Below are 24,260 nucleotides of genomic sequence, written 5' to 3'. Positions count from 1 at the left end.
GGTTTGAACCAAATCTTTGAGCTGACGTTGCCATTAACTGCGACTGAGAAATATTTTTTGATGGTCAATAAAAGTTTGAAAAAAGTCACATTCAGTATATATATACGCGAAGAAGGCTCCACGGCTGAAACATTGTGTTTTCTTTGTTCTCTTTCAGCCTGGAATAAACCTATGACTTGTTCCTACTTGTTCCATGTCCAGCTTTTACTGAGGAGCTTGATATTAAATACGTTCGAAAATGTAGACTCATCAAATGATGTAGAGTAAGATAATTAGCAGCATGGACTGCCACTCCTTGGCAGTGAGTAGCACTACTAGTTCAGCAATGAGATTGCCCTTTAGTTATTACCCCAGTATTACTGGCTAACTTGTTCCAGACTCCTGCAACCTTTTGTGTAAAACCCCGGTTTTTAATGCACCTCCCCATAGTTTTCGTTTTCATGATGGACTGCATCAATACATCACTAACCTGGGCAAGCCAGACACAAAGGCACGCACCCCAGATCTCGCACTTGCAGTTATAAACGTCAGACCTCGGCCCGGGGGAGACAGAAAAACTCCATTTCCCGGCATGCAGCGGAGGCTGGGAGGGCTCACCTGTCCAGCTGTGCCCCGAGCCACCTCACACCTGGCTCGGGTTACAGCGGCCGCGGTTCCCAGCGGGCTGTGGGCTGGGCTTGCATTCCAGCGGCACTGCATCAACACGGTCGAGGCAAAGCGAGTCGGAGAGAGACGCTGAGAAGAGGGACAGGCTGGGAGCTCCGGGGAGAGAGAAGTTCTGCAGGGAAGAGTTCGCAAATCTGTGCATTCGCGCCGTCGGTGGAAAAGTACTGTGGAGATCGGATCGGGGGTGAGTGAGTAAAGCTTCGAACTTTTTGTTTTGACTTTCTTTTATTTTGAAGCGAACCGCATTTCATTTCATTTCGTTTGACATTTTGTTTTTCACGGTAGTTGGGGCGCCGACAGAAAAGCGAGCTCGGGGGCTGTTTGTGACGGGCGCTGGGTCTGTCCCGTCGCAGGCGGACAGAGACGCGATCCCGTGTCGCGGAGGCCGGGCCGGACCGGACCGGACCGGACCGGACCGGGCCGGACCGGGCTGGGGGTCGGGCTCCGGCCGGGGAGGGGGGCGCGGTAATGCAAGTCAGATGTTCGGGAGAGACAGGACGGACTGGGAGTGGAAGAGGGGGATTATTATTGTTGTGCTGAGAGCATGTTGGAGTGTCGCTCCTCGGTACAGTGTCTTCAAATGGAGGCAAGTGAGCGGGGTTATGTTTGGACATTAAGGTAGGGTGGTGGAGAGCTCGATATTGTTTTGCGGTGTGCAGAACTGGCTATGTTTATTTTCAAAAGTGGTACGGTTTACGAAAAAAGCAGGTGACATGTAAATGAAACGCTTCACATGGATGTAAACAGTAGTAATGTATCCGTCTACATCTGTCAGCCTTGACACCTGGCTTCATTAAAACTCTCCTCCATCTAACCTTTAATTCTCAACCAATTAAGGAGTAATGCTCGGGGCCCTGTAATTGTATGGCATGAATATTCTCATAAATATGTATTTTATATTAGATAGATATTAGACTGTGACTGTCTACTTATAGATCTGTTTGTGACTGCCTGTCTCTCAACTTACACACCTGCCTTTGGCTATCTGTCTATATGTGCCTCCCATGGACTATCTGTTTAGATAGATCTCCTACAGACCTGTCTGTGGCCATCTTTCTGTCTAAATAGATCTCCTACAGACCTGTCTGTGGCCATCTTTCTGTCTAAATAGATCTCCTACAGACCTGTCTGTGGCCATCTTTCTGTCTAAATAGATCTCCTACAGACCTGTCTGTGGCCATCATTCTGTCTACATAGATCTCCTACAGACCTGTCTGTGGCCATCTTTCTGTCTAAATAGATCTCCTACAGACCTGTCTGTGGCCATCTTTCTGTCTAAATAGATCTCCTACAGACCTGTCTGTGGCCATCTTTCTGTCTAGATAGATCTCCTACAGAGCTGTCTGGGACCATCTTTCTGTCTAGATAGATCTCCTACGGACCTGTCTGGGACCGTCTGTCTAGATAGATCTCCTAAGGATCTGTCTGGGACCATCTCTCTGTCTAGATAGATCTCCTACGGACCTGTCTGGGGCCATGTGTCTAGGTAGATCTCCTACGGACCTGTCTGGGGCCGTGTGTCTAGATAGATCTCCTACGGACCTGTCTGGGGCCGTGTGTCTAGATAGATCTCCTACGGACCTGTCTGGGGCCGTCTGTCTAGATAGATCTCCTACGGACCTGTCTGGGGCCGTCTGGGAAGGTGGGTGACCTCATCTGTCCACACATGTAATGTCTAGTGTGTACCTGTGTGCGGGAGTGTGCTCAGAATGGTGTCACAGTGAAGCAACACTAACAGTAACAGCTGGTCTACCTGCACTGCACAGGTCTCTGACTGTGGCTTTGATACGCAGACCCCAGCACACTCACACTCACACCTCGCAGGATGCCCTGGGGGAAGATCCTTCACCCAGGGGGGAGGGGTTTGGGAAGAGGAGTCTTCAGTTCCCCACCCTGTCCCGGGGCCTGTGTTTGCTGGGGGCGAGCTGGCACACTGCCACGCATGTTTTCGGGTGACGGGGGCTGAGAACTGCTGCTTCACATTGCCCAGACAGCACGTCTGCTGTTCTTATCTCAACAGGATAGGAGATACTCTTCAGTGCTCTGGCTGTAGTGTAGTAGCTACAGCGAACTGCATAGTACTGTGAGAGACAATACTCGGCATATCCTGCTGGGAACATTACTGCAGTAGCTGCTGCTGTGCAGCGGTAGAAAAGTATGAACCCCCCTCCTGTAGTTCCACTTGCTGTGTCTTCGCCAAACTCAAAACTCTATGGCTACTGTGACCTACAGTATGAGTGTGATGAACACTATCTGCAGCTGTTACAAGTAGGAGAACTATTAGTCTTACTGCATTAAATACTGTGACGATTACTGTACTGTAGCAGATAATACTACAATTAGTCTTACTGCTGTCGATAATGCAACAATTACCATTACTGCTGCAGATAATACTACTATTAGTCTTACTGCATTAAATACTGTGACGATTACTGTACTGTAGCAGATAATACTACAATTAGTCTTACTGCTGTCGATAATGCAACAATTACCATTACTGCTGCAGGTAATACTACAGTTACTGCTGTAGATATGTCTGTAGTCACTGTTACTGCTGTAGATACTGCTGCAGATAATACTACAATTACCGTTACTGCTATTGATGCTGTTGATAATACTACAATTACTGTTACTGTTGCAGATAATACTACAATTACTGTTTCTGCTGTAGATAATACTGCAATTACTCTTAATGCTTTAAATACTGTGACAATTACTGTACTGCTGCAGATAATACTCCTCTCACCATTACTACTGCTATGTCTATTGCCACTGTCTACTACTGCTACAAACAATAATTATTAATACAGTTGTTACTGTTGCTACTCCTATAATTACTACTGCTACAATTATTGCTACAATCCTTATTCCTGCTGCTCCTATAATTACTACTGCTGCAATTATTGCTACAATCCTTATTCCTGCTGCTCCTATAATTACTCCTGCTACAATTATTGCTACAATCCTTATTCCTGCTGCTCCTATAATTACTCCTGCTACAATTATTGCTACAATCCTTATTCCTGCTGCTCCTATAATTACTCCTGCTACAATTATTGCTACAATCCTTATTCCTGCTGCTCCTATAATTACTCCTGCTACAATTATTGCTACAATCCTTATTCCTGCTGCTCCTATAATTACTCCTGCTACAATTATTGCTACAATCCTTATTCCTGCTGCTCCTATAATTACTACTGCTACAATTATTGCTTCAAACCTTATTCCTGCTGTTCCTATAATTACTCCTGCTACAATTGTTGCTCTTGCAACTGGTATATTTGCTATGCAACAATTATTACTCAAATGGTTACTCTTGCTGCTACTATAATGAATCCTGCTACAATTATTGCTACACTTTTGACTCTTGCTGCGGCTATAGTTACTGCGGCTCCAGTTGTTACTGTGGCTGCTGCTGTATTTACAGTATAGCAACTGAGCAGCCAGCCTGCTTTGCCAGTTTCCTGCGGTACCTGGCACAGCAGGGGTGTGTGGTGACCACAGTCTGGCATCACTGTTTGCACTTCACGTCGCACTCAAGAGGATAATGGCTTCAGCTGAAACAAATTAATCGTTTCCGGTAATTGACGTCTTTGACCACACTCCAGTGATACTGTTTTGTCATTTATTTCTAGCCTCTGCTGAAATATTAGTCACAAATTCGTCACTGATGAATATGGAAATCCAGGTATTTGAGTTTGGAATGCGTGTGCGCACTGCTGCAGAGACACGGGATGTCATCCTTGCTGGTGCGAGGTTGGGGTGAAACAGAGTGCACCCCACCTCCCAGAGAGACGTCCCCACGCCCAGTGCTTGGTGGTGGGCTCCTGCTGGGTAGAGAGAGGCCCGCCATCACCTGCCGGGTCCGCAGTTTCTGACAGGAGCATGGGCTGAAGTATTCGTTTATACCAGCACCGGCCAAAATATTAGGAACCCCGTGGAGTGCTGTGGTCGGTACCCCTGCGAGCAGCGGGAGCAGTCTGACCAAGAGAGGGGCAGGGCTTTTGAGTATTGCCCCCTGTCTCCTAGCAGGGATGGCTGCTGGAGAGGGCAATAGTGTGTGGGTTAGGTTTGGCGGAATGGGCCGGCTCCACCAGCTTCCAGCCGGATGGAGCTCTGGGGAAGGGGATGGACCTGCGGCTCCTGCTGGCCAAGCTCCTTCGACAGTGTGTTGGGGGTTCCTAATAATTTGGCCGGTGGGTGCATGAAGGGCCAGGCCTGGCAGACTCTTCTTTTCTAATCATTACCAGCTTGTTATCAGTCAGTAGGAGTTTGTGTTGGCTCACTGCCTTTCCTCATCGGGAGAAAGCGTAGAAAGGGCAACAGGAAGTATAATAATACTGTATATACATTAGTTATAAGCCTTATAGATTCAGTTCAATTCAAAATACTTTATTCATCCCCGGGGGGCAATTTAGGAGGACAAAATTTAGTCCAATTTAAAGTCAGGAAGTGTTAGATGAAACTCGTGTCGAGTACTGTGGTCAGTTCTGGCCACTGGGCTTCAAGAAGGATCCAGCTCCTTTAGAGTCCAGACTGTTACAGACACCCGCCACCTGCTGTGTAAACACCTGCCCCCCGTTCTCAGGCTGTAATTTTCCTCTGGTCAGTCCTTCACGAGTGCTGGTCTCCTGCAAGGCGGAGGGAGAGGCCAAAGGGTCTTTTCCCAGATGCAGCACCAGGCACAAAACGGAGCAGGCACAAACAGGTGTACTATTCCTGCAGCCTCCAGGACTGGGCTGGTGGGTTCTACGGCGTGACTCGGCTGTCCAGGTGGGAGGGTGGTAGTTATACTCGGAGGGGGGGTCAGGAGGGTGTCGACAGTAGTGTCTGTTGTCGGAAATCATGGGTCGGCCATTGCTGACGTCTTTTTGAACAGAGCAGAATGTTTTGATAGTTTCCAACGCAAAAATGCAGGTCGTGTTGTTAAGCCCTGATGGAAAATTCTGGAGGTTACCGACATTACTCTCATCTTTACCCCCTGCTCTCCGAGACGATGGATTTGGGCTTTGTGCAAACGGTTTCAGCAGGAAATCTGGCCCAAACTGTAGCACAATGTACTGTAAATGACAGCAGCAGACCCAGAGAGAGCAGGCGCTGGGCTGCTGGCTGTGTTTGGCCAGGGCGCCCTGTGAGAGTGCGTCGGCGCGGGACGGCAGTGACACTGCTCGCCAGCGCAGCCTCCCCGCCCACGGGGCGGAACGCAGTTCCAGCTGGCATGGAGGACCAGCCGGGCGGCAGTGCGATCGCCTGTGACCTGCCGCGCGCTGCGTGGGGAGAAGGGGCGGAGCAGCGCGCGGGTTTCAGAGGCGGTGCTGTCGGTGAGGCGGGGCACTGGCGCTGTCCGCTGACTGTCCAGACAGCGTGGGCACTGTCTGCAGGAGGTCACCAACCCCGGATTCCGGCTGATACTCAGACGCCGGCTGCTTCGCCTGCAGCTGTGTTTTTGTTAGAGAACACTTTAACACACAGCGGATTAGTTTAGAGGAACTAAGCAAAAACCGCAACAGCTCGGGTGTGTTTGTGCATCCTCTGTGTTTGCTTGGCGTTTTGACTTGGGCGGAGACCCTGCACCTGGGGGCTCCGTCCCTGCGTGTTAATCTGCTCTGCAGACCTGCTGTCTTGGCAGTGGTCATGACCCCCTCTCCTGCCTGCATCGGCTGTGTGGCTACCTGGTCCCGCTGACCCCCACGCCTGCTGGGCTGCTGGGCTGTGTTCCAGCCGGGCCCTCAGTGACGCAGTCGGACCCTTCACGGGCTTCACGCTAATCCACGCTGCTCCTCTGAGCTGCTTGTCCCCAGCTCTGAACTGTGCTGGAGCTCTCACCGTCGGATTTTGTAAGTGGGATAAACCCCCCCCCCCCCCCCTCCCCCCCAGCTTGCGACTAGGAGCGAAATGGAAATATTCCAGGGCAGCAGCTTCTTGGATCAAGTAAGGCCTCAGCTGTGTGATGAAGGCGGTAGGCGTGTGGCTCACCGAGAGCAGGACCAGGACTGGGAGCCTGTGACCTGCTGTCCTGTCCACCCCCCCCGAGCTCGGCCGGCGGTGATGCGCTCGAGGGAGGAGTGCGGCGCAGTCGGGGCTGGTGCAGGGAAGGCCAGCGAGGTGTGTGTTCAGGAGCCCAGGAAGGCCTGAGCACAGAGGCTGGAAGGCTGGGCCAGTTTGTCCTGGTGAGCGCCATTCAGATTGGCCGGACGGTCTCGCGCGCCGTCAGTGACGCGCCTCTCGGCTCCTGTTTGTTTTTCCCCGGGGATCAATCGGGGGCGATCAGGGGCCGAAGAGGAGGCTGTGCCAGGAATCGTGCCCGACTCTCCGGGTGTGTTTCCTGGCTCTGTCTCCACCTGGGCTTCTGAATGCTTGTGCCTTTTCCCTGCCCACCTGGTCGGCTGTCCTGCTCCTCCCTCCCACCCCATCACCGCGCTCCGCTGTCCTGGTCTGCCGGGCCCGGCGCGTTTCCAGACCTGTCAGGCTTGTCTGGCGCACATTTCTTCAGAAGCGCCGAGGACATGTGCGGGCAGGTCGGCTGCCTTTCACATTCGGAAGATCACTGGATTAGTAGATAATTACAAGCTGCTTTCTGGGGAAATTGTGTTTCCTCATTGTTTACTATCTACCAGTGGGGTTTACGTTCCGTAATGACCAGGCAGCGAGCGACTCGGTTTCGTGTCTCATCTGAAGGAGCTCAGATGCCACAGGGCCACGGTTCCTGCGCAATCCCGCAGAGATCCCGGGGGCCACGGTTCCTGCGCGATCCCACAGAGATCCCGGGGGCCACGGTTCCCACGCGATCCCACACAGATCCCAGGGGCCGAGGTTCAAGATGAACTTAGAGGAATCTGCAGGCCCAGCCCTTGTGTTTACACAAGCCAACAGCTGAGAAATCATTAACCACTCTAAGCCTCAGTGTCTGAGCGGCTGTGTAAACACACGCCTTGTACTGTACTGCTGGTGTCTTACTGCAGTACCAACTGTTCTTTACCCCTCTGCAGCGCTGAACATCAATGGCCTGCACAGCCCTGCACATTGCTGAACATCAATGCCCTGCACAACCCTGCACATTGCTGAACATCAATGGCCTGCACAGCACTGAACATCAATGGCCTGCACAGCACTGAACATCAATGGCCTGCACATTAATGAACATCAATGCCCTGCTCACTAATGAACATCACTGTACTGCACTGCTGTAGTGTTTGGTGATATTCTCTGCAGCAGGGAGTCGCACTACCTGTCCACAAAAACACACGCCAGTGCCTGGGAAGCATGGCTTTCATCCAGGACCAACACCACTCCTCAGCTATTTCCTGCCTGGCATGGTCCTGCCTTTCCATTGTTCAGCTCTGTTTGTGGATGAGCCAGATTTCACAGCTGATAGCTGTTCCCATTGAGCCATTAAATATCCTGTCCCTGAATCACTGCATTTAATTTTATGGCCTGTCCTTGGCACTGTCCTCCTACGCTTAGTCACAAATTTGAATTTAATGATAGTTTCTTGCTATTCCTGTCTTTCACCCACCACCTTGATGTACACTCACCCAACACACACTTGACACCTCCCCATCCTCTGATTTTGTTAATGTGTGTTGCCCAATCTGAAGCTGAGCTAGCTTCTCATCCTGTGATCGTGATGCCTTCATTGTCTGTCAGTGTGCAGCACCCCTCTTTCAACTGTTACCGTACCTCTAAACTCTAAAGATCACTAGTCCAGTCTGTGTCCTATTGTAACCCTACAGTCCAGAGATCACTGTTCCAGTCTGTGTCCTATTGTAACCCTACAGTCCAGAGATCACTGGTCCAGTCTGTGTCATATTGTAACCCTACAGTCCAGAGATCACTGGTCCAGTCTGTCCTATTGTAACCCTACAGTCCAGAGATCACTGGTCCAGTCTGTGTCCTGTTGTAACCCTACAGTCCAGAGATCACTGGTCCAGTCTGTCCTATTGTAACCCTACAGTCCAGAGATCACTGGTCCAGTCTGTGTCCTATTGTAACCCTACAGTCCAGAGATCACTGGTCCAGTCTGTCCTATTGTAACCCTACAGTCCAGAGATCACTGGTCCAGTCTGTGTCCTATTGTAACCCTACAGTCCAGAGATCACTGGTCCAGTCTGTCATATTGTAACCCTACAGTCCAGAGATCACTGGCCCAGAGATCTGTCTGTGATACAGTAGTACTGGATACAGAGTACGGTCAGTGGAACAACCCTGTAATGTATGGAGGGGTGTTATTATGTACACATTTATAACAATCTGAATCACTTCAAAACTTCAAAAAAAAAGTGTCATCTGACCAATGCGCAGTGATCTTGGCTACATCTGGTTTGCGTGAAAGCTGTCCACAAGTGAGCGCTGCCTCTGCGGTGACAGATTTTGGAAGCGTCTGGATTTCCGTCTGCTGCCTCTGTCTCCCGGCGTGCTGTGGAGTTGAGTCGGCGCCAGCGCCCGCAGGCCCGGAGAGCCGGTGTCGCTCAGACGGTACAGCCCCTGCAGCAGAGCCGTGGGCCTGTGGGCTCCAGCGTGACCGCTCTCCTGGGCCTCGCTGTGCCGCGCAGGGCTGCGTTCTCCTCTCGCGCGGTGTAATTACTGTCCCCCCCTGCCGAAACCAGACGGCGTGCAGGACCCTGAGACAAGTTTGTTCCTGCTCTGTTTTGAGGCAAACTGCTGTGCGCTAAGAACGGGCTGTTACGAGTCACGCAGCTGCCCGTGTTAACTAACGGGGCACTTGATGGCGCTGCCCCATGAGGAAGTGGGGTGCCGGGGAAGATGGGGTGCTGGTGGGGCTGGCTCTGCTGTGCAGATGCCTTCTGACTCCTTACCCAGTCCCAGCGGAAGCCAGTAAAATGTGGACTCCCTTGTAAATCATTTTGGTTTTGCGCTCTCTCCGAAAGAGCTGTGGGTCTGACATGGCCTCACCTCTAACCCAGTTCCCCTGTCCGAAAGCAGGGAGCGCTGCTGTAATTCAAACCCGTTCCGTCACCCTGGGAGGTCTGGGGCTTTGGTGGGAGTGGCACTTCCGAACTCATGCATCTACGTTGAGACAAACAGTCGAGAACAACCCAACTGGCCCTCACACCCTGTGTGGTGAATGCCTGGCAGGAGGCGTGGAGGGTTGCTCCCATAGGCAGAGTTCTTAGGAAGAGCTGCTTGATGAGCACAGATTAGGAGTGGGGTGGGGGGCGTGGCTGCACACCCAGGGGGGGGGGGGCGTGGCTGCACACCCAGGGGGCGGGGCAGCACGTTGTGTGGGCGATGGGCGGGGCCTCGCCCGGGGAAACACCTGCATTGACAGCCATGGCAGAGCCCCTAGAGAGAAAGAACAAGAATAAAATAGAAAAGGAAACAGTACAAAAAACAAAAAGAAAGGCTTCAGAAACTGACACAGAGTGAGAACTGTGAGGGATGAAAAAATGATCAGGCCCAGAAAGAAAGAGGGAGGCCATGTGGTAGAAGGAGTGTCAGGGCTCGGACTCCCAGACACAGGAATGCTGGTGCCTGATAACATTCCACCTCTGCCGGCTCAACATGTTTACAGCTCTCACAGTGGCTGCGCTTCCTGCCTTATCTCTGCAGGGCAACGGTGCATTCCATCCAGCGCATTCCCAAGCCCTGTGCTGCGCCCTGCTTTCAGCCTGCAGCTCGCCCAGAGCGCAGGTCCCTCCGCACGGCTTCAGATCCGTCTTTTATCAGACTCCTCTTTCCCCCGGAGCTCAGGAGGGGTTCAGTTACAGATACACCAGACTGACCTTGACTGTTGCACGCGTACGCTCACACTCACTCCTGCACATGTGCACACTCATTCAGACTCACAAACACATGTGCACGCTCACACCTGTGCACACGTGCACACTCACTCACACACACACCCACTGCAGGGAGTGGGGAGGGTGGTTACAGGCTCATAGTTTGACACAGCAATCGGGCTGTGAAGAGAAGAGCCTGAGGGCAGTGGAGAACCCCGATTCCTGCAGCCTCCCCGTGTCTCTCGGGGGGCAGCCAGTCGGGAAAGCAAGTCCTGGGGCTCTTTTTGCAAGATCTCGAAATATCCTGTGAATTTGTTTGACCCATTTTCTGTGCTGGCTTGCACATTCTCGTGCTCACACCTGCAGACAAAGGAGAAGGATTCAGAGAAGCAGCGGTTTATATTAGCAGCACTGTCAGGCCTGTTCTTCTTGGGCGAGCTGTTAATCTGTGTCTCATCCTATTGTGTTTTCCCTTAGTCATCCCACTGTTGGGAATAAGAGCAGAAAGAAAGGGGCTGAGTCGGGCTGCAGGTGAGAGAAACCCAGCCTGCAAACATGATGACTTTGCCCTCCAGGCAAACACGGTTCAGCTGTGTGCTGTGATCCCTTGTGAAGACGACACCCCCCTCCCTGCCCTTCCCTTGCCTTTGCAGATCTGAACGCTGCTGAGTAAGGCTGATCTGAAAGCAGGGCTGTGGAACGGGAAGGGGGGGGGGTGCAGGTGACCGGGCAGGAGGAGAGGAAGAGTGAGGAAGAGGAGGCAAGCAGGGCACCAGCGAGAGAGGTCACAGAGGGGCAGAGGGCAGGAGTCCGGGCCGGAGCAGAAGAGGGGGGGGGGCGGAGAGAGGGAGTGCAGGCTGCTGGGAGCGTGAGATAGAGGGAAGGGCCGAGGGAGGGAGAGTGACTGAGCTGGGAGGAAGGGAGAAACTGGGAGCGAGATGGAGGGAGGAGGAGGGTGAGGGGCGCAGTTACCGAAACAGGAATACACCCTGCCTCCTTCTCCCAGTGAAACTGCACAGACCACAGCCCTTCTCTCTCTCTCTCTCTCCTGGGAAGCCTGTCTGCGCAGCAGCTGTCTAGAAGAGAAATACACTTTCTTCTCCCACTGCAATACCTGCTGCTCTGTGGGTTATAGGCTATAGTGTACATCACCTGCTGTTACTGCTGTATACTTCACTGTCGCTAATGTTAAGCCTGTAATTATACCACTGTTTTGTATTGTATTTATATTTGTATTTCATACTCTACCCTACAGTCCAGAGACCACTGGTCCAGTCTGTGTCCTATTGTAACCCTACAGTCCAGAGATCACTGGTCCAGTCTGTGTCCTATTGTAACCCTACAGTCCAGAGATCACTGGTCCAGTCTGTGTCATATTGCAACTCTACAGTCCAGAGATCACTGGTCCAGTCTGTGTCATACTGTAACCCTACAGTCCAGAGATCACTGGTCCAGTCTGTGTCATATTGTAACCCTACAGTCCAGAGATCACTGGTCCAGTCTGTGTCATATTGTAACCCTACAGTCCAGAGATCACTGGTCCAGTCTGTGTCATATTGCAACTCTACAGTCCAGAGATCACTGGTCCAGTCTGTGTCCTATTGTAACCCTACAGTCCAGAGATCACTGGTCCAGTCTGTGTCCTATTGTAACCCTACAGTCCAGAGATCACTGGTCCAGTCTGTGTCATACTGTAACCCTACAGTCCCGGGATCACTGGTCCAGTCTGTGTCATATTGTAACCCTACAGTCCAGAGATCACTGGTCCAGTCTGTTTCATATTGTAACTCTATAGTCTAGAGATTGCTAGTCCAGTCTGGGCTGTGTCGTATTGTAAGACTATAGCTGAGAATTCTTTTCACAGTTGAACAATCGTTGGTTTAGGCTCCTGTGTGCTGGCTTTTGAGGCTAGAATTTCCTATTCTCTTTTTTCGAAATTCAAGTAAAGGGCTGTGCTCCTAACTTCAGATGTAATGAGCTCACTCATGCTCCGGAGTGTGAGAACACAAGCTCCCGTCTCTGCATGAGCACGTGCACGCAGGTGTGTTGTGCTCTGTGCCAGCCCTGCCAGGGCAGGAAGAGCACTGCCTGTTCAGACTCGAGAAGCAGGCAGTTCTCTGGAACCATGAAAATCCTGTTTTCCCACAAAGAGAGTCAGCGCTGGGCTGGCCGATTTATCTCCCCCCCCCCGGCGCTCTACCTTCAACCCCTGCCTCAGGAGTCACATGAGGGCAAAGCGGGACCACCTGCTGAAACCTGTTCAGCTGCTCCTAGCAGAAGCAGCTAAACAACATGGAGAAGCTGCAAGACCTGTGTTACTGTCTCTCCCCTGGCCGTTCCAATGCAAGTCAGCATTCTGTAGTTTCAGGGTTGGAAATTTCAACTTTAAAAATGGAGCGCAGCTATGAATACAATTATGATCTGTTTATAGATGGAGAGAGTGACCTCCTGCAAAAATAGTACTGGGGTTACAGCTAAGGGGTTTGGTCATATGGGGCTCAGTGGCAACCCTGCATTTCGGGTTATGAATAGCACTTAGTGAGACTGCCCCCTGCTGGATGGCAGCCTGCTGGTGCACAGAGGATGGAGTGAATAGGGACATGAGTCAGAAACCTCACCCTCTCTTATAGTAGTCATCGGGGCAGACTTATCGATTAGACTGGAAAAAAAATAAGGGCCAATTAATTGAGCATTTTTTCTTTTTTCTGGTCCAGGTCTCTGATCCCTGAACACGAGTGCCTAGTTGAAGGATCTCTCGACAAAGCCACAACCATGAATCCAGTCAACTTCAGCAGCAGTAACTTCTGTGAGTACAGAACCTCTGACAGTTTTGGGACTGTCCCTAACTCTCACAAAGCTTTGGATAATTGTGTGCTCTTCTACAGTGTATTGGGACATGGAGACTGCTGCTAAGCCACTGTAGCTACTGCTGCTGTACACAGTCTGAGTCTGTGCAGCTGTGTGTGTCTGCAGCTGTTTCCTGTTTCCTACGAGCTACCTGTCTGTGGGTCTGTACACCAGTGGGTGACTGACAGTCTTTGTGTCTATCCATAGTGGACAAAATGACCAGCGATCTCAACGCCTCTCTGGCAACAGCAGACGAGCTGTCGAAGGAGTTTGACAGCCTGTTTCAGGAGGTCGCCAAGCCCAGTAAAGAGGTACGCACACTAAACACACTGTATATTATACACAACACACTGTGCTCTCTTTACATATGTTGTATTATATACACAGTACTTTACATAATGCACACACTATACTATCCAATACACATACTGTACTACTGTATGTATACAGTACACAACTGTGTATAATATAGTACACATGCTGTGCTTTCTAACACGGTATTATATACATGGTGCTGCACACACTGTGCTGTCTTATACACGCACTGTATTACATACATGGTGCTGTATGTAAAATTTCAAGTAGGTAGCTACATCAGTATTCACAGGCTGCAAAGGAACAGGTAAACGTTTAATCTATGCTGAAAGGAAAAGAAAAGAGACAATATTTTGGCTGTGGAGCCTTCTTCAGTTGTGAAGAAGCCTGAAGAACATCTGAAGAAGGCTCCACAGCCAAAATCTTCTGTCTCTTCTTTTCCTTTCAGTATTGTATATAGCACACACAATAATCTTATTCTCTGCACTTGCCATATTACATGCATAGTACACACATGGTATAATATACTGTACATCTCTCCAGCACATTCTTGGCTGTCCAGTTCACTAGGTACTGAAGTGCCCCTGCTTAGGAGTTTCACATACAACAGACAGTATTACACTATATATATTAAACATAGTATAGTATAAGGGCACTGCTATACATAGTATAGTATATATTATACTATATACTATATAACAGTATATGTACTATTACACAGCCCACCTCGGTCAACAGTCCTTATCCACTATTGCAAGTTACATGCGGAACGGACCTGCTGTTGTTCATGTAGTCACTTCCTTGCCTTACTTTGCCCATTGTTGTGCCTCAGAGCTCTAATTCCAGTCAGCAGTCCAGGTCGGAGACCCCCAAGAAGGAACAGAACACCAGTGCTCCAAGACCAGAACTCGCCAGTGTTCCCAGTTCCTCAGCGGGAATGGGGCGTAACACCTGGGATAACAAGGGGGCTTCCCAGTCGCTGCTATACAGCTCCAGCGCCCTGGAATCTGGGAGTAGTGCCTCCTACAGTTCACTGGACTTGGCGTCAGGAAGCAACAAGTTCGACCCCCCCAGCATGTCCTCCTCCCTCTACTCCCGGCAGTTCACACCCCCAACGAGTAAAAAAACCTTCTCCTCCCTCCCCCTGACTTTTGACTCCACATACTCTGGTGGCCAGCTGACCCCCCCGAACCAATCCCCACGCACCCAGCGGTGCCACTCCCCTTCCAGGATGATGCAATACGGCAGCGGCCAATCCGTTCAAGGCAGCCTGAGCCAGCGGGAGCGCAGCCCCTCCCCCCGGACGTCAGTGAGCTCTGACCCCGGCCTCTCGCCCTACGACCAGTCCATGCACTTGCGGAGGGGGCCCTCCCCTTCCCGCTCCCCGCAGTATGAGTCCGGCCCCAGGGGGTGGGGCATGGGCGGGACAATGGACAGGAACCCCGCCTCCCGACCAATCAGTGGGAACCAAATCTCCCACACTCTGCCTCGCAACCTGAGAATATCAGGTAAGGACCCAGACTGCCGCGAGTGTAGAGCACACCAGCGGCTTCGCGCTGTGGAGGGCTGAAGGGTGCAGGGCAGCGTTAGTGTGTACTGGAGTGTGGCGCAGTTCACCCATGGGGATCAGGTCCACGTTTCTCTTTCTCTCAGACGACGGCGTGCAGAGACAGAGGCCGCCAGCTCAGTGGAACGAGTCCAACCTGGACGTGCCGGTCGAGCGGAAACCACTGCAGCCTTACGACAGTGAGTAGGAAGTCTCTGTCTCTGTCTCTGTCTCTGTCTCTGTCTCTGTCTCTGTGCGTCTGTCCTCATTCCCCTGCTGCTGTGTTTCAGGGGCGGACTGGGTGAGGCCCTCAGTGGCCCCGGGCAACTGGAGAGAGTCCAACCTGGACGCACCCCCACCCCCGGCCATGAAGGTGAGGGTCCTTCCGTGACTCCTGCCTCCGTCTGCGGAGGAGCTCGCTGCTTTCACCTCCGTTGGTCCCACCCCGAACGGAGCGGTCTCCTTGCTGCCGGTGCAGCCCGGAGGCGAAGAGAGGTTCGACGGGGGAGGAGGTCTCTGGGCCCAGCCTGCTCACTGGGGTTTGATCAGCAGCTGTTAGATATGAGGACCTGCTGTTCTTGAGAGTGCAAGAGAGCGCCCCCTCTTCCTTGCCTCTACCTGGGCTCTCTGGTCGCTGCCTGGCCCTGATGGAGCCCTCTGGGTTGACTTTATGGGTACTTCTCAAAGTGGTTGACAGTAGGTGTACCTTTCTGACCCACCATGTCCTTTTCCTAATGAGGTGACCACAGCTTTGTACCACGTCCTGTAACACTTAGCAGATCTATCGCCCTGTGACACAAAACTGGCAGCCCTCCTGGAGCTCAGCAGGCGTGAACCTGGCCAGCACCCAGATGGGAGACCTCCTGGAAAAGTTACGGCTGCTACTGGAAGAGGTGTTAGTGAAGCCAGTAGGGGGGCGCTCAACCTGCGGTCTGCTTGGGTCGTAATGCCCTAGTATAGTGACGGAGACACTGTACTGTAGAATAAAGCGCCGTCCATCAGATGGGATGTAAAACTGAGGTCCTGCCTCTCTGTGGTCATTAAAAATCCCAGGGTGTTTCTTGAAAAGAGTAGGGGTGTTACCTGGGTGTCCTGGCCAAATTTCCCCCTGGACTTTACCAGTCATAATCCCTAATAATCCCCATCTCTGAACTGGCTTCATCACTCTCCTCTCCTCCCACTGAGAGCTGGTGTGTGGGGAGAGTACTGGAGCACTATGGTTGCCGTCACAACATCCAGGGGGGGCTGCACACTGGTATTGGTGGAGGGGATCCCCATTACCTGTGGAGCACTTTGAGTGGAGGGTCCAGAAAAGCACTGTGTAAGTATAAGGAATTATTATTATGCTGCTTTTTAATCCCTCCCCTCCTCTCTCTCTTCCTGCAGAATGGACAGACTCCCTCTCTGCCGCAATTCTCCTCCCTTCCCAGGAACATCAACCTCTCCCTTCCCCCGGAGCGCCCCGGCGAGGGGAAGCCCCCGCAGTCCCCCAAGCCCCGCACCCCCTCTCCCTACGCCCCCCAGCCCATCATCAACCGCATCCCCATGCCCCCCTCCACGCCCCAGAGACCCCTGCGGCGCCCCATCCCCCTGTCCGTCATCATGCAACTGCAGTACCCATACCCGCGGGGGGGCGGCCTCACGATGTACCCCAGGAGTACCCCGGGCCAGTACCAGCCTCTCCCGACCCACCAGTTCCTGCCGCCCCCCAGGCCCGAGCAGAGACCCCCCGCTTTCTACGAAGGAGGTAGGCAGCAAAAGGAAACTGTGTATGTTTACTTCTGTGTATGAGGGGGGCCCAGTTCATTTCATGAGCCAGAAAAAACAGCGCCCCCTGCTGGTGGGGTGTTTATCTGGGAGCGCTGGGTTTTTCTGCTCATGGACTGGACTGTGTAGTGTAGTGGGGGGAGGTCACACATGATCCCGATGGACGTCTGCCTCCGCGCCTTAAAAAGAAGGCGGTTCAAATAGAAAAATCACCGATCGTCGCTTTTCTTATGTAGCGCCCTTCAAGGATGAGAACTAACAGAAGTGAAAGAGGAAGGGGGGGGGGGGCATACTCCATCCAAACTGACCCCCTCCGCCCACAAACGCCCCTGTGCAGAATCCACCCCGCGAGGAACAGATCGAATCTCGGTCGTGCAGACAGTCACGCCTGTTAAATACCTTCGCCCTTGGCCTGTGACTGCAGGCGAGTCCCCACGCCGGAGCTGGGTCCAATCGCGGACCGTCCTCTCCCTTCAGGATCAGCTCCGGTGTGCAGGACAGGGCCTTTTCTGCTTCTCGGTCCAGCGCTGGAGTTTCCTTCCTGTCCAGCTTCAAGTTCTCTCCCTCTCTCTGTGTTTCTGGCACAGCGCTGCACCCCGATGATGACCTGGAACCCGAGCTGGTCAACACTCCCTGGGAGAGAAGTGAGACGGGGCCTGGGACCGGAACCGGGCCTGGGACAGGGGCGGGGACCGGGACCGGGACTGAGACAGGGGTAGCTACTGGGACCGGTACTGGGACTGGGTCAGAGCCGGAGGTGCAGAAGGAGAGAGACCCCGAAGAGGTCCCCCGGCCCCTCAGCCCGACCCGGCTCCTGCCGGTCGTGGTCCCGGAGAACGAGGACATCCCGGACCGCAGGGAGATGCTGCGGATCCTGGGGGAGATCCCGCGGGCCCTGAAGAGGCGGGGCTCCCTGGACCCGTCGCAGCCCCTGCCCAAGCCGCCCCCCGTCTACACCACCCAGTACAAGCAGATCATCAGCAAGCTGTTCCGGCGCGGGGCCGCGCGCCGGCCGGCCGAGAAGGGCGAGCCCGCCAGCGACAGCAGCAGCTCCTCGGAGGGCGAGGAGCCCCCCGTGCAGCCGGCCCCCGCGGTGATGCCCACACCGCCCCCCCAGCTGGCCCCCCAGGCCAAGGTGAGTGGGGGTGCACATGGCTGTCACCCCTCCCTCCTTCTCGAAATCTCATTCCTTCTGCTTCTCTTCCCCCTCAGATACATCTGTTCTTCATATTCTCTACTTCCCCAGCACTGTGTCCAGTGTGTCTGTATGAACCCCTCTCTCTCAGTGCAGTGTTAATGTACTGGAGTGTCCAGTCAGTGTGTCTGTATTAACCCCTCTCTCTCAGTGCAGTGTTAATGTACTGGAGTGTCCAGTCAGTGTGTCTGTATGAACCCCTCTCTCTCTCAGTGCAGTGTTAATGTACTGGAGTGTCCAGTCAGTGTGTCTGTATGAACCCCTCTCTCTCAGTGCAGTGTTAATGTACTGGAGTGTCCAGTCAGTGTGTCTGTATGAACCCCTCTCTCTCAGTGCAGTGTTAATGTACTGAAGTGTCCAGTCAGTGTGTCTGTATGAACCCCTCTCTCTCTCAGTGCAGTGTTAATGTACTGGAGTGTCCAGTCAGTGTGTCTGTATTAACCCCTCTCTCTCAGTGCAGTGTTAATGTACTGGAGTGTCCAGTCAGTGTGTCTGTATGAACCCCTCTCTCTCAGTGCAGTGTTAATGTACTGGAGTGTCCAGTGTGTCTGTATGAACCCCTCTCTCTCAGTGCAGTGTTAATGTACTGGAGTGTCCAGTGTGTCTGTATGAACCCCTCTCTCTCAGTGCAGTGTTAATGTACTGGAGTGTCCAGTGTGTCTGTATGAACCCCTCTCTCTCAGTGCAGTGTTAATGTACTGGAGTGTCCAGTCAGTGTCTCTGTATGAACCCCTCTCTCTCAGTGCAGTATTAATGTACTGGAGTGTCCAGTCAGTGTGTCTGTATGAACCCCTCTCTCTCAGTCCAGTGTTAATGTACTGGAGTGTCCAGTCAGTGTGTCTGTATGAACCCCTCTCTCTCAGTGCAGTGTTAATGTACTGAAGTGTCCAGTCAGTGTGTCTGTATGAACCCCTCTCTCTCTCAGTGCAGTGTTAATGTACTGGAGTGTCCAGTCAGTGTGTCTGTATTAACCCCTCTCTCTCAGTGCAGTGTTAATGTACTGGAGTGTCCAGTCAGTGTGTCTGTATGAACCCCTCTCTCTCAGTGCAGTGTTAATGTACTGGAGTGTCCAGTCAGCGTGTCTGTATGAACCCCTCTCTCTCAGTGCAGTGTTAATGTACTGGAGTGTCCAGTCAGTGTGTCTGTATGAACCCCTCTCTCTCAGTGCAGTGTTAATGTGCTGGAGTGTCCAGTCAGTGTGTCTGTATGAACCCCTCTCTCTCTCAGTGCAGTGTTAATGTACCGGAGTGTCCAGTCAGTGTGTCTGTATGAACCCCTCTCTCTCACTGCAGTGTTAATGTGCTGGAGTGTCCAGTCAGTGTGTCTGTATGAACCCCTCTCTCTCTCAGTGCAGTGTTAATGTACTGGAGTGTCCAGTCAGTGTGTGTATTAACCCCTCTCTCTCTCAGTGCAGTGTTAATGTACTGGAGTGTCCAGTCAGTGTGTCTGTATGAACCCCTCTCTCTCAGTGCAGTGTTAATGTACTGGAGTGTCCAGTCAGCGTGTCTGTATGAACCCCTCTCTCTCAGTGCAGTGTTAATGTACTGGAGTGTCCAGTCAGTGTGTCTGTATGAACCCCTCTCTCTCTCAGTGCAGTGTTAATGTACTGGAGTGTCCAGTCAGTGTGTCTGTATGAACCCCTCTCTCTCTCAGTGCAGTGTTAATGTACCGGAGTGTCCAGTCAGTGTGTCTGTATGAACCCCTCTCTCTCTCAGTGCAGTGTTAATGTACTGGAGTGTCCAGTCAGTGTGTCTGTATGAACCCCTCTCTCTCAGTGCAGTGTTAATGTACTGGAGTGTCCAGTCAGTGTGTCTGTATGAACCCCTCTCTCTCAGTGCAGTGTTAATGTACTGGAGTGTCCAGTCAGTGTGTCTGTATGAACCCCTCTCTCTCAGTGCAGTGTTAATGTGCTGGAGTGTCCAGTCAGCGTGTCTGTATTAACCCCTCTCTCTCAGTGCAGTGTTAATGTACTGGAGTGTCCAGTCAGTGTGTCTGTATGAACCCCTCTCTCTCAGTGCAGTGTTAATGTACTGGAGTGTCCAGTCAGCGTGTCTGTATTAACCCCTCTCTCTCAGTGCAGAGTTAATGTACTGGAGTGTCCAGTCAGTGTGTCTGTATGAACCCCTCTCTCTCAGTGCAGTGTTAATGTACTGGAGTGTCCAATCAGTGTGTCTGTATAAACCCCTCTCTCTCAGTGCAGTGTTAATGTACTGGAGTGTCCAGTCAGTGTGTCTGTATGAACCCCTCTCTCTCAGTGCAGTGTTAATGTACTGGAGTGTCCAGTCAGTGTGTCTGTATTAATCTCCTGCTCTCTCTGTCTCAGGGGCTGAAGTCTGTCCTGAAACGCGGTCCAGAGCGGAAGGGTTCAGGGCGCCGGGCTCGGCTCAGTCCCCTGGTTCTGCTGCTGGATGGTTCTCTGGTTGGGGAGCTGGAGACAGTGCAGAGAGCAGTGCAGGAGGTACAGTCAGTCAGTGACGTGTCATGGAAGTGGTGTTCGCTGATTGTGATACAGCACTGAGCCATTATATTACCACGAACCATTGTGTATGCCGTGTTCTCATGTTCCTGTGTTAGTGTCCACTCCCTGTGTCTCAGCTCTGTGTCCCTGTGTTAGTGTCTGACTGGACAGTGTCCCATGTGCTATGTAACCGAATTGCAGTGTTGTAGTGTGAGTTGTGCTGCAGCGTTTGTGATGTTAGTGCATTGTGCAACAGTTGTGCTGTGCTGTTGTAGATGAGTGACCCCAGCCAGCCCAATGATGAGGGCATCACCGCGCTGCACAATGCTATCTGCGGGGGGCACTACACTGTGGTCGACTTCCTGGTGCGAATCGGAGCCAATGTTAGCGCACCTGACAGCCACGGCTGGTGAGATCACCCACGCTACCCTCCACTCCCTCTCTCTCCTCTCCACCACGCTCCCCCTGACCCCTGACTTCCTCCACACTACCCCCGTCCCCTGTCCCTTTGACCCCTGACCCCCAGCCTGACCTCCTCCACACTCCCCTCTGACCCCTGACCCCTGACCCCCAGCCTGACTCCTCCACACTCCCCCAACCCCTGACCGCCAGCCTGACCTCCTCCATGCTACCCCCGTCCCCTGTCCCTTTGACCCCTGACCTCCTCCACGCTACCCCCTGTCTGTTTGACACCTGACTCCCAGCCTGACCTCCTCCACGCTACCCCCTGTCTGTTTGACACCTGACTCCCAGCCTGACTTCCTCCACGTTACCCCCTGCCCCGACTCCCAGCCTGACCTCCTGCCTGTCGCTGCCCCAGGACGCCCCTGCACTGCGCCGCCTCCTGTAACGACCGCTCGCTGTGCGAGTACCTGGTGCGGAACGGCGCGGCCGTGCTGGCGGTGACGGAGAGCGACGGCGCCACGGCCGTGGACAAGTGCGACCCCTTCGCCCCCGGGTTCGAGGAGTGCGAGGCTTTCCTGCGAGGTAGCCGCCGCGCCGAGCGCCGAGCGCCACACCGCCGCACTGCCGCTCCCCGGACCCTGACCTCTGTCTCCCCTGTTGGCCGCGCAGGAGCCGAGCAGGCCATGGGGGTGGAGAACAGCGGGGTGCTGTACGCGCTGTGGGGGTACCAGGCCCAGGCCCCCGACGAGCTGAGCTTCCGCGAGGGGGACATGGTGACCATCCTGCGGCGCGAGGGTCCCGAGAGCTGGTGGTGGGCCTCGCTCTGTGGCAGGGAGGGATACGTCCCCAGCAACTACTTCGGGGTGAGGAGGGGGGAGGAGGGAGGAGACCAGGACAGGAGGGGGGAGAGAGGGAGGAGGGGTGAGAGGAGGGGAGAGAGGGGAGGAGGAGGAGGAGGAGGAGGAGGGAGAGGAGACCAGGACAGGAGAGGGGAGAGAGGGGAGAGAGGGGAGAGAGGGGAGGAGGAGGAGGAGGAGGAGGAGGAGGAGGGAGAGGAGACCAGGACAGGAGAGGGGAGAGAGGGGAGGAGGAGGAGGAGGAGGAGGAGGAGGAGGGAGAGGAGACCAGGACAGGAGAGGGGAGAGAGGGGAGGAGGAGGAGGAGGAGGAGGGAGAGGAGACCAGGACAGGAGAGGGGAGAGAGGGGAGGAGGAGGAGGAGGGAGAGGAGACCAGGACAGGAGAGGGGAGAGAGGGAGGAGGGGTGAGAGGAGGGGAGGAGGAGGAGGAGGAGGAGGGAGAGGAGACCAGGACAGGAGAGGGGAGAGAGGGAGGAGGGGTGAGAGGAGGAGGGACAGGAGGGGTGAGAGGAGGAGGAGGAGGGACAGGAGGGGTGAGAGGGGAGGAGGGGTGAGAGGAGGGGAGGAGGAGGGGTGAGAGGGGAGGAGGAGGAGGGAGAGGAGGGGTGAGAGGGGAGGAGGGGGGGCCAGGAGAGACCAGGAGAGGGGAGACTGACAGAAGGAAGACGCAGGAAGAGGACAGCGAGGGCGCAGTGTGCTTTCTTGGTGCTCCGCTTGTTCGCACAGCTCATACGAGCACAGCTTCTGATCTCGCCTGCTTCTCGTCTCTGCAGCTCTTCCCCAAGGTGCGGCCCAAATCCCTGTGCTGAAGCACCCGGCACCCCTGTGCCCTCCCCTCCAGGTCTGGCCGTGTCGGGACAGCAGTCTGGCGGACGGCCCTGAACAGCTGGGTCAGAACTGGACTTCACTGGGGTAGCACTGGCACCATACTGGAGCTGGAGCAGTACAGGCGCAGACTCCAGATCGCTTTACTAACACACGCACATGCATAGCTCAGATCTCCTTTCCAATACAGACCGGTATAAGCACACATATTCAGTCCGTGCCTCTGTGCAGCCAGTGCCCCTGAAACAGAGATAACAATGTGCGCGACTCAACACCCGGCACAAAAAGGAGCAGACATTAACACAGCAGCAACTGGTGTAGCCCAGCGTTTTGGGTGTCATACAGGGTCTGATGCAGATGCTCATGCAAATGGTTCACAAGGGTTACAGGCTCTCTAGATGCTCTTTTTTTTTTTTTTTTTTTTTAGCTGAGCAATTGCTTTGTCGTCTTCTGTGTGTGGACTGCTCCAGGGCAGTTCAGGGATCATGCATGCAAAGAGGTTCGCTGGGAGACAACGACACACAGCCCTCCCAGAAGCAGGCCGTGCGGGTCTGCAGAGTTCTCTCTCCAGGGGTGCTCAACTCGGAAAAGGCGCTATATAGAACGCTAACCGAGACTCAAACGCATTAGTGTGGGACAGGGACATGGCTCCTACCCCCGCTTGCCGTGGGCTGCCACAGCCTGACTTGCCTGCACTCTCTCCTTCTTATCAGGACACAGCGAGCTGTAACCACAGCAAAAGACCAGCATTCAAAGTCACAACATTCACAATCATATCACCCTTGGCTGAGACTAAATATGGACAAGCACTAAGATTTGAAGTATCAGCCCCTTTCTGACAGACTGCTGATAACGTCTGCTGTAGTGTGCTGTAAGAGAGAGTGTGTGCTGTATATTGACTTTTCTGTAGTGGTGGGGGAAGGGAGGGGGGGAGTGTATAACTGTCTGAATGTGAAGGAGAGTGTGTGCGCGCACCTGTGTATTCGTGTGAGGGAGTGAGTGCGTGTGTTTGTATGCACACACACCGGGCTGTGTGCGATCACTGTGTCTGACTGTGGACAGCACATTGCTGGGGTCCTGGGTGTAATTCTGGGGGTACTGTCTGTGAGGAGTTTGCATGTTCTCCCCATGTTCTTGTGGGTTTCCTCTGAGTGGTCAGGTTTCCTCCCACAGTCCAAGGACACACAGGTAACTGGGAGGTCAGTTGGCATCTGGAAAAACTGGCGCGCCGGTGTGTGTCTGCGTGTGGCCCTGCGGTGGACTGGCGTCCCATCCGGGGTGTATCACGCCTTGAGCCCTGGCTCTGGCTCCCCCAGGACGCTGAGCTGGGAGAAGCAGTGAAGAAAGGGATTAGGAGAGGCGTGTGTACACCTCTGTCCCGAGTCGGAAGGAGAGTGTGTTTGTTTCGGGGGGATGTGTGCACACGTTATGTGTACTCGTACTGATGTAAAGGAGCCTGTTGGCGTAGTTTTCCTTGGAATGTACAGAATTATCCGCTGTTTTATTTCCACAGTGCGGAGTTTCGGTTGACGAGCGCAGCGACAGTGTTAAGGCAATGCAATGTCATTATGTCAGCAGATTAACGACTGCTTTTAAGCAAAGCTCATGGAATTCAATTAAATAAAAATGATTTAAAAA

At 53.3% G+C, this 24,260-nt stretch overlaps 1 protein-coding gene across 2 annotated transcripts; it reads left to right on the top strand.

Annotated features, from left to right (window-relative positions):
* The first annotated feature begins 720 nt into the window (after window positions 1-720).
* On the top strand, window positions 721-24,260 carry ppp1r13l (protein phosphatase 1, regulatory subunit 13 like). 2 transcript variants are annotated; one of them, XM_088909835.1, is made up of 13 exons: window positions 721-850; window positions 13,121-13,212; window positions 13,461-13,564; window positions 14,401-15,076; window positions 15,222-15,314; window positions 15,405-15,487; window positions 16,501-16,861; window positions 17,469-18,016; window positions 20,400-20,534; window positions 20,810-20,943; window positions 21,355-21,521; window positions 21,609-21,802; window positions 22,571-24,260. In XM_088909835.1, the coding sequence occupies exons 2-13, from the start codon at window positions 13,179-13,181 to the stop codon at window positions 22,604-22,606; spliced, it is 2,565 nt and encodes an 854-aa protein (XP_088765961.1). In that variant the 5' UTR covers window positions 721-850; window positions 13,121-13,178; the 3' UTR covers window positions 22,607-24,260. The 2 variants fall into 2 exon arrangements, with proteins under 2 accessions (XP_088765961.1, XP_088765962.1); XM_088909836.1 differs by having other exon boundaries at window positions 730-854.

Source organism: Atractosteus spatula, chromosome 3 (assembly GCF_055471065.1).
Source record: "Atractosteus spatula isolate fAtrSpa1 chromosome 3, fAtrSpa1.hap1, whole genome shotgun sequence".
Classification (NCBI taxonomy): Eukaryota; Metazoa; Chordata; class Actinopteri; order Semionotiformes; family Lepisosteidae; genus Atractosteus; species Atractosteus spatula.
This window is presented reverse-complemented; position numbering and strand designations above follow the sequence as displayed.

Coding starts and splice junctions, on each gene's coding strand:
- ppp1r13l (XM_088909835.1), top strand. CDS start 13,179: ATGAATCCAGTCAACTTCAGCAGCAGTAACTTCT. Junction 20,944..21,354: donor GCACCTGACAGCCACGGCTG/GTGAGATCACCC, acceptor TCGCTGCCCCAG/GACGCCCCTGCACTGCGCCG. Junction 21,803..22,570: donor TCCCCAGCAACTACTTCGGG/GTGAGGAGGGGG, acceptor TCGTCTCTGCAG/CTCTTCCCCAAGGTGCGGCC.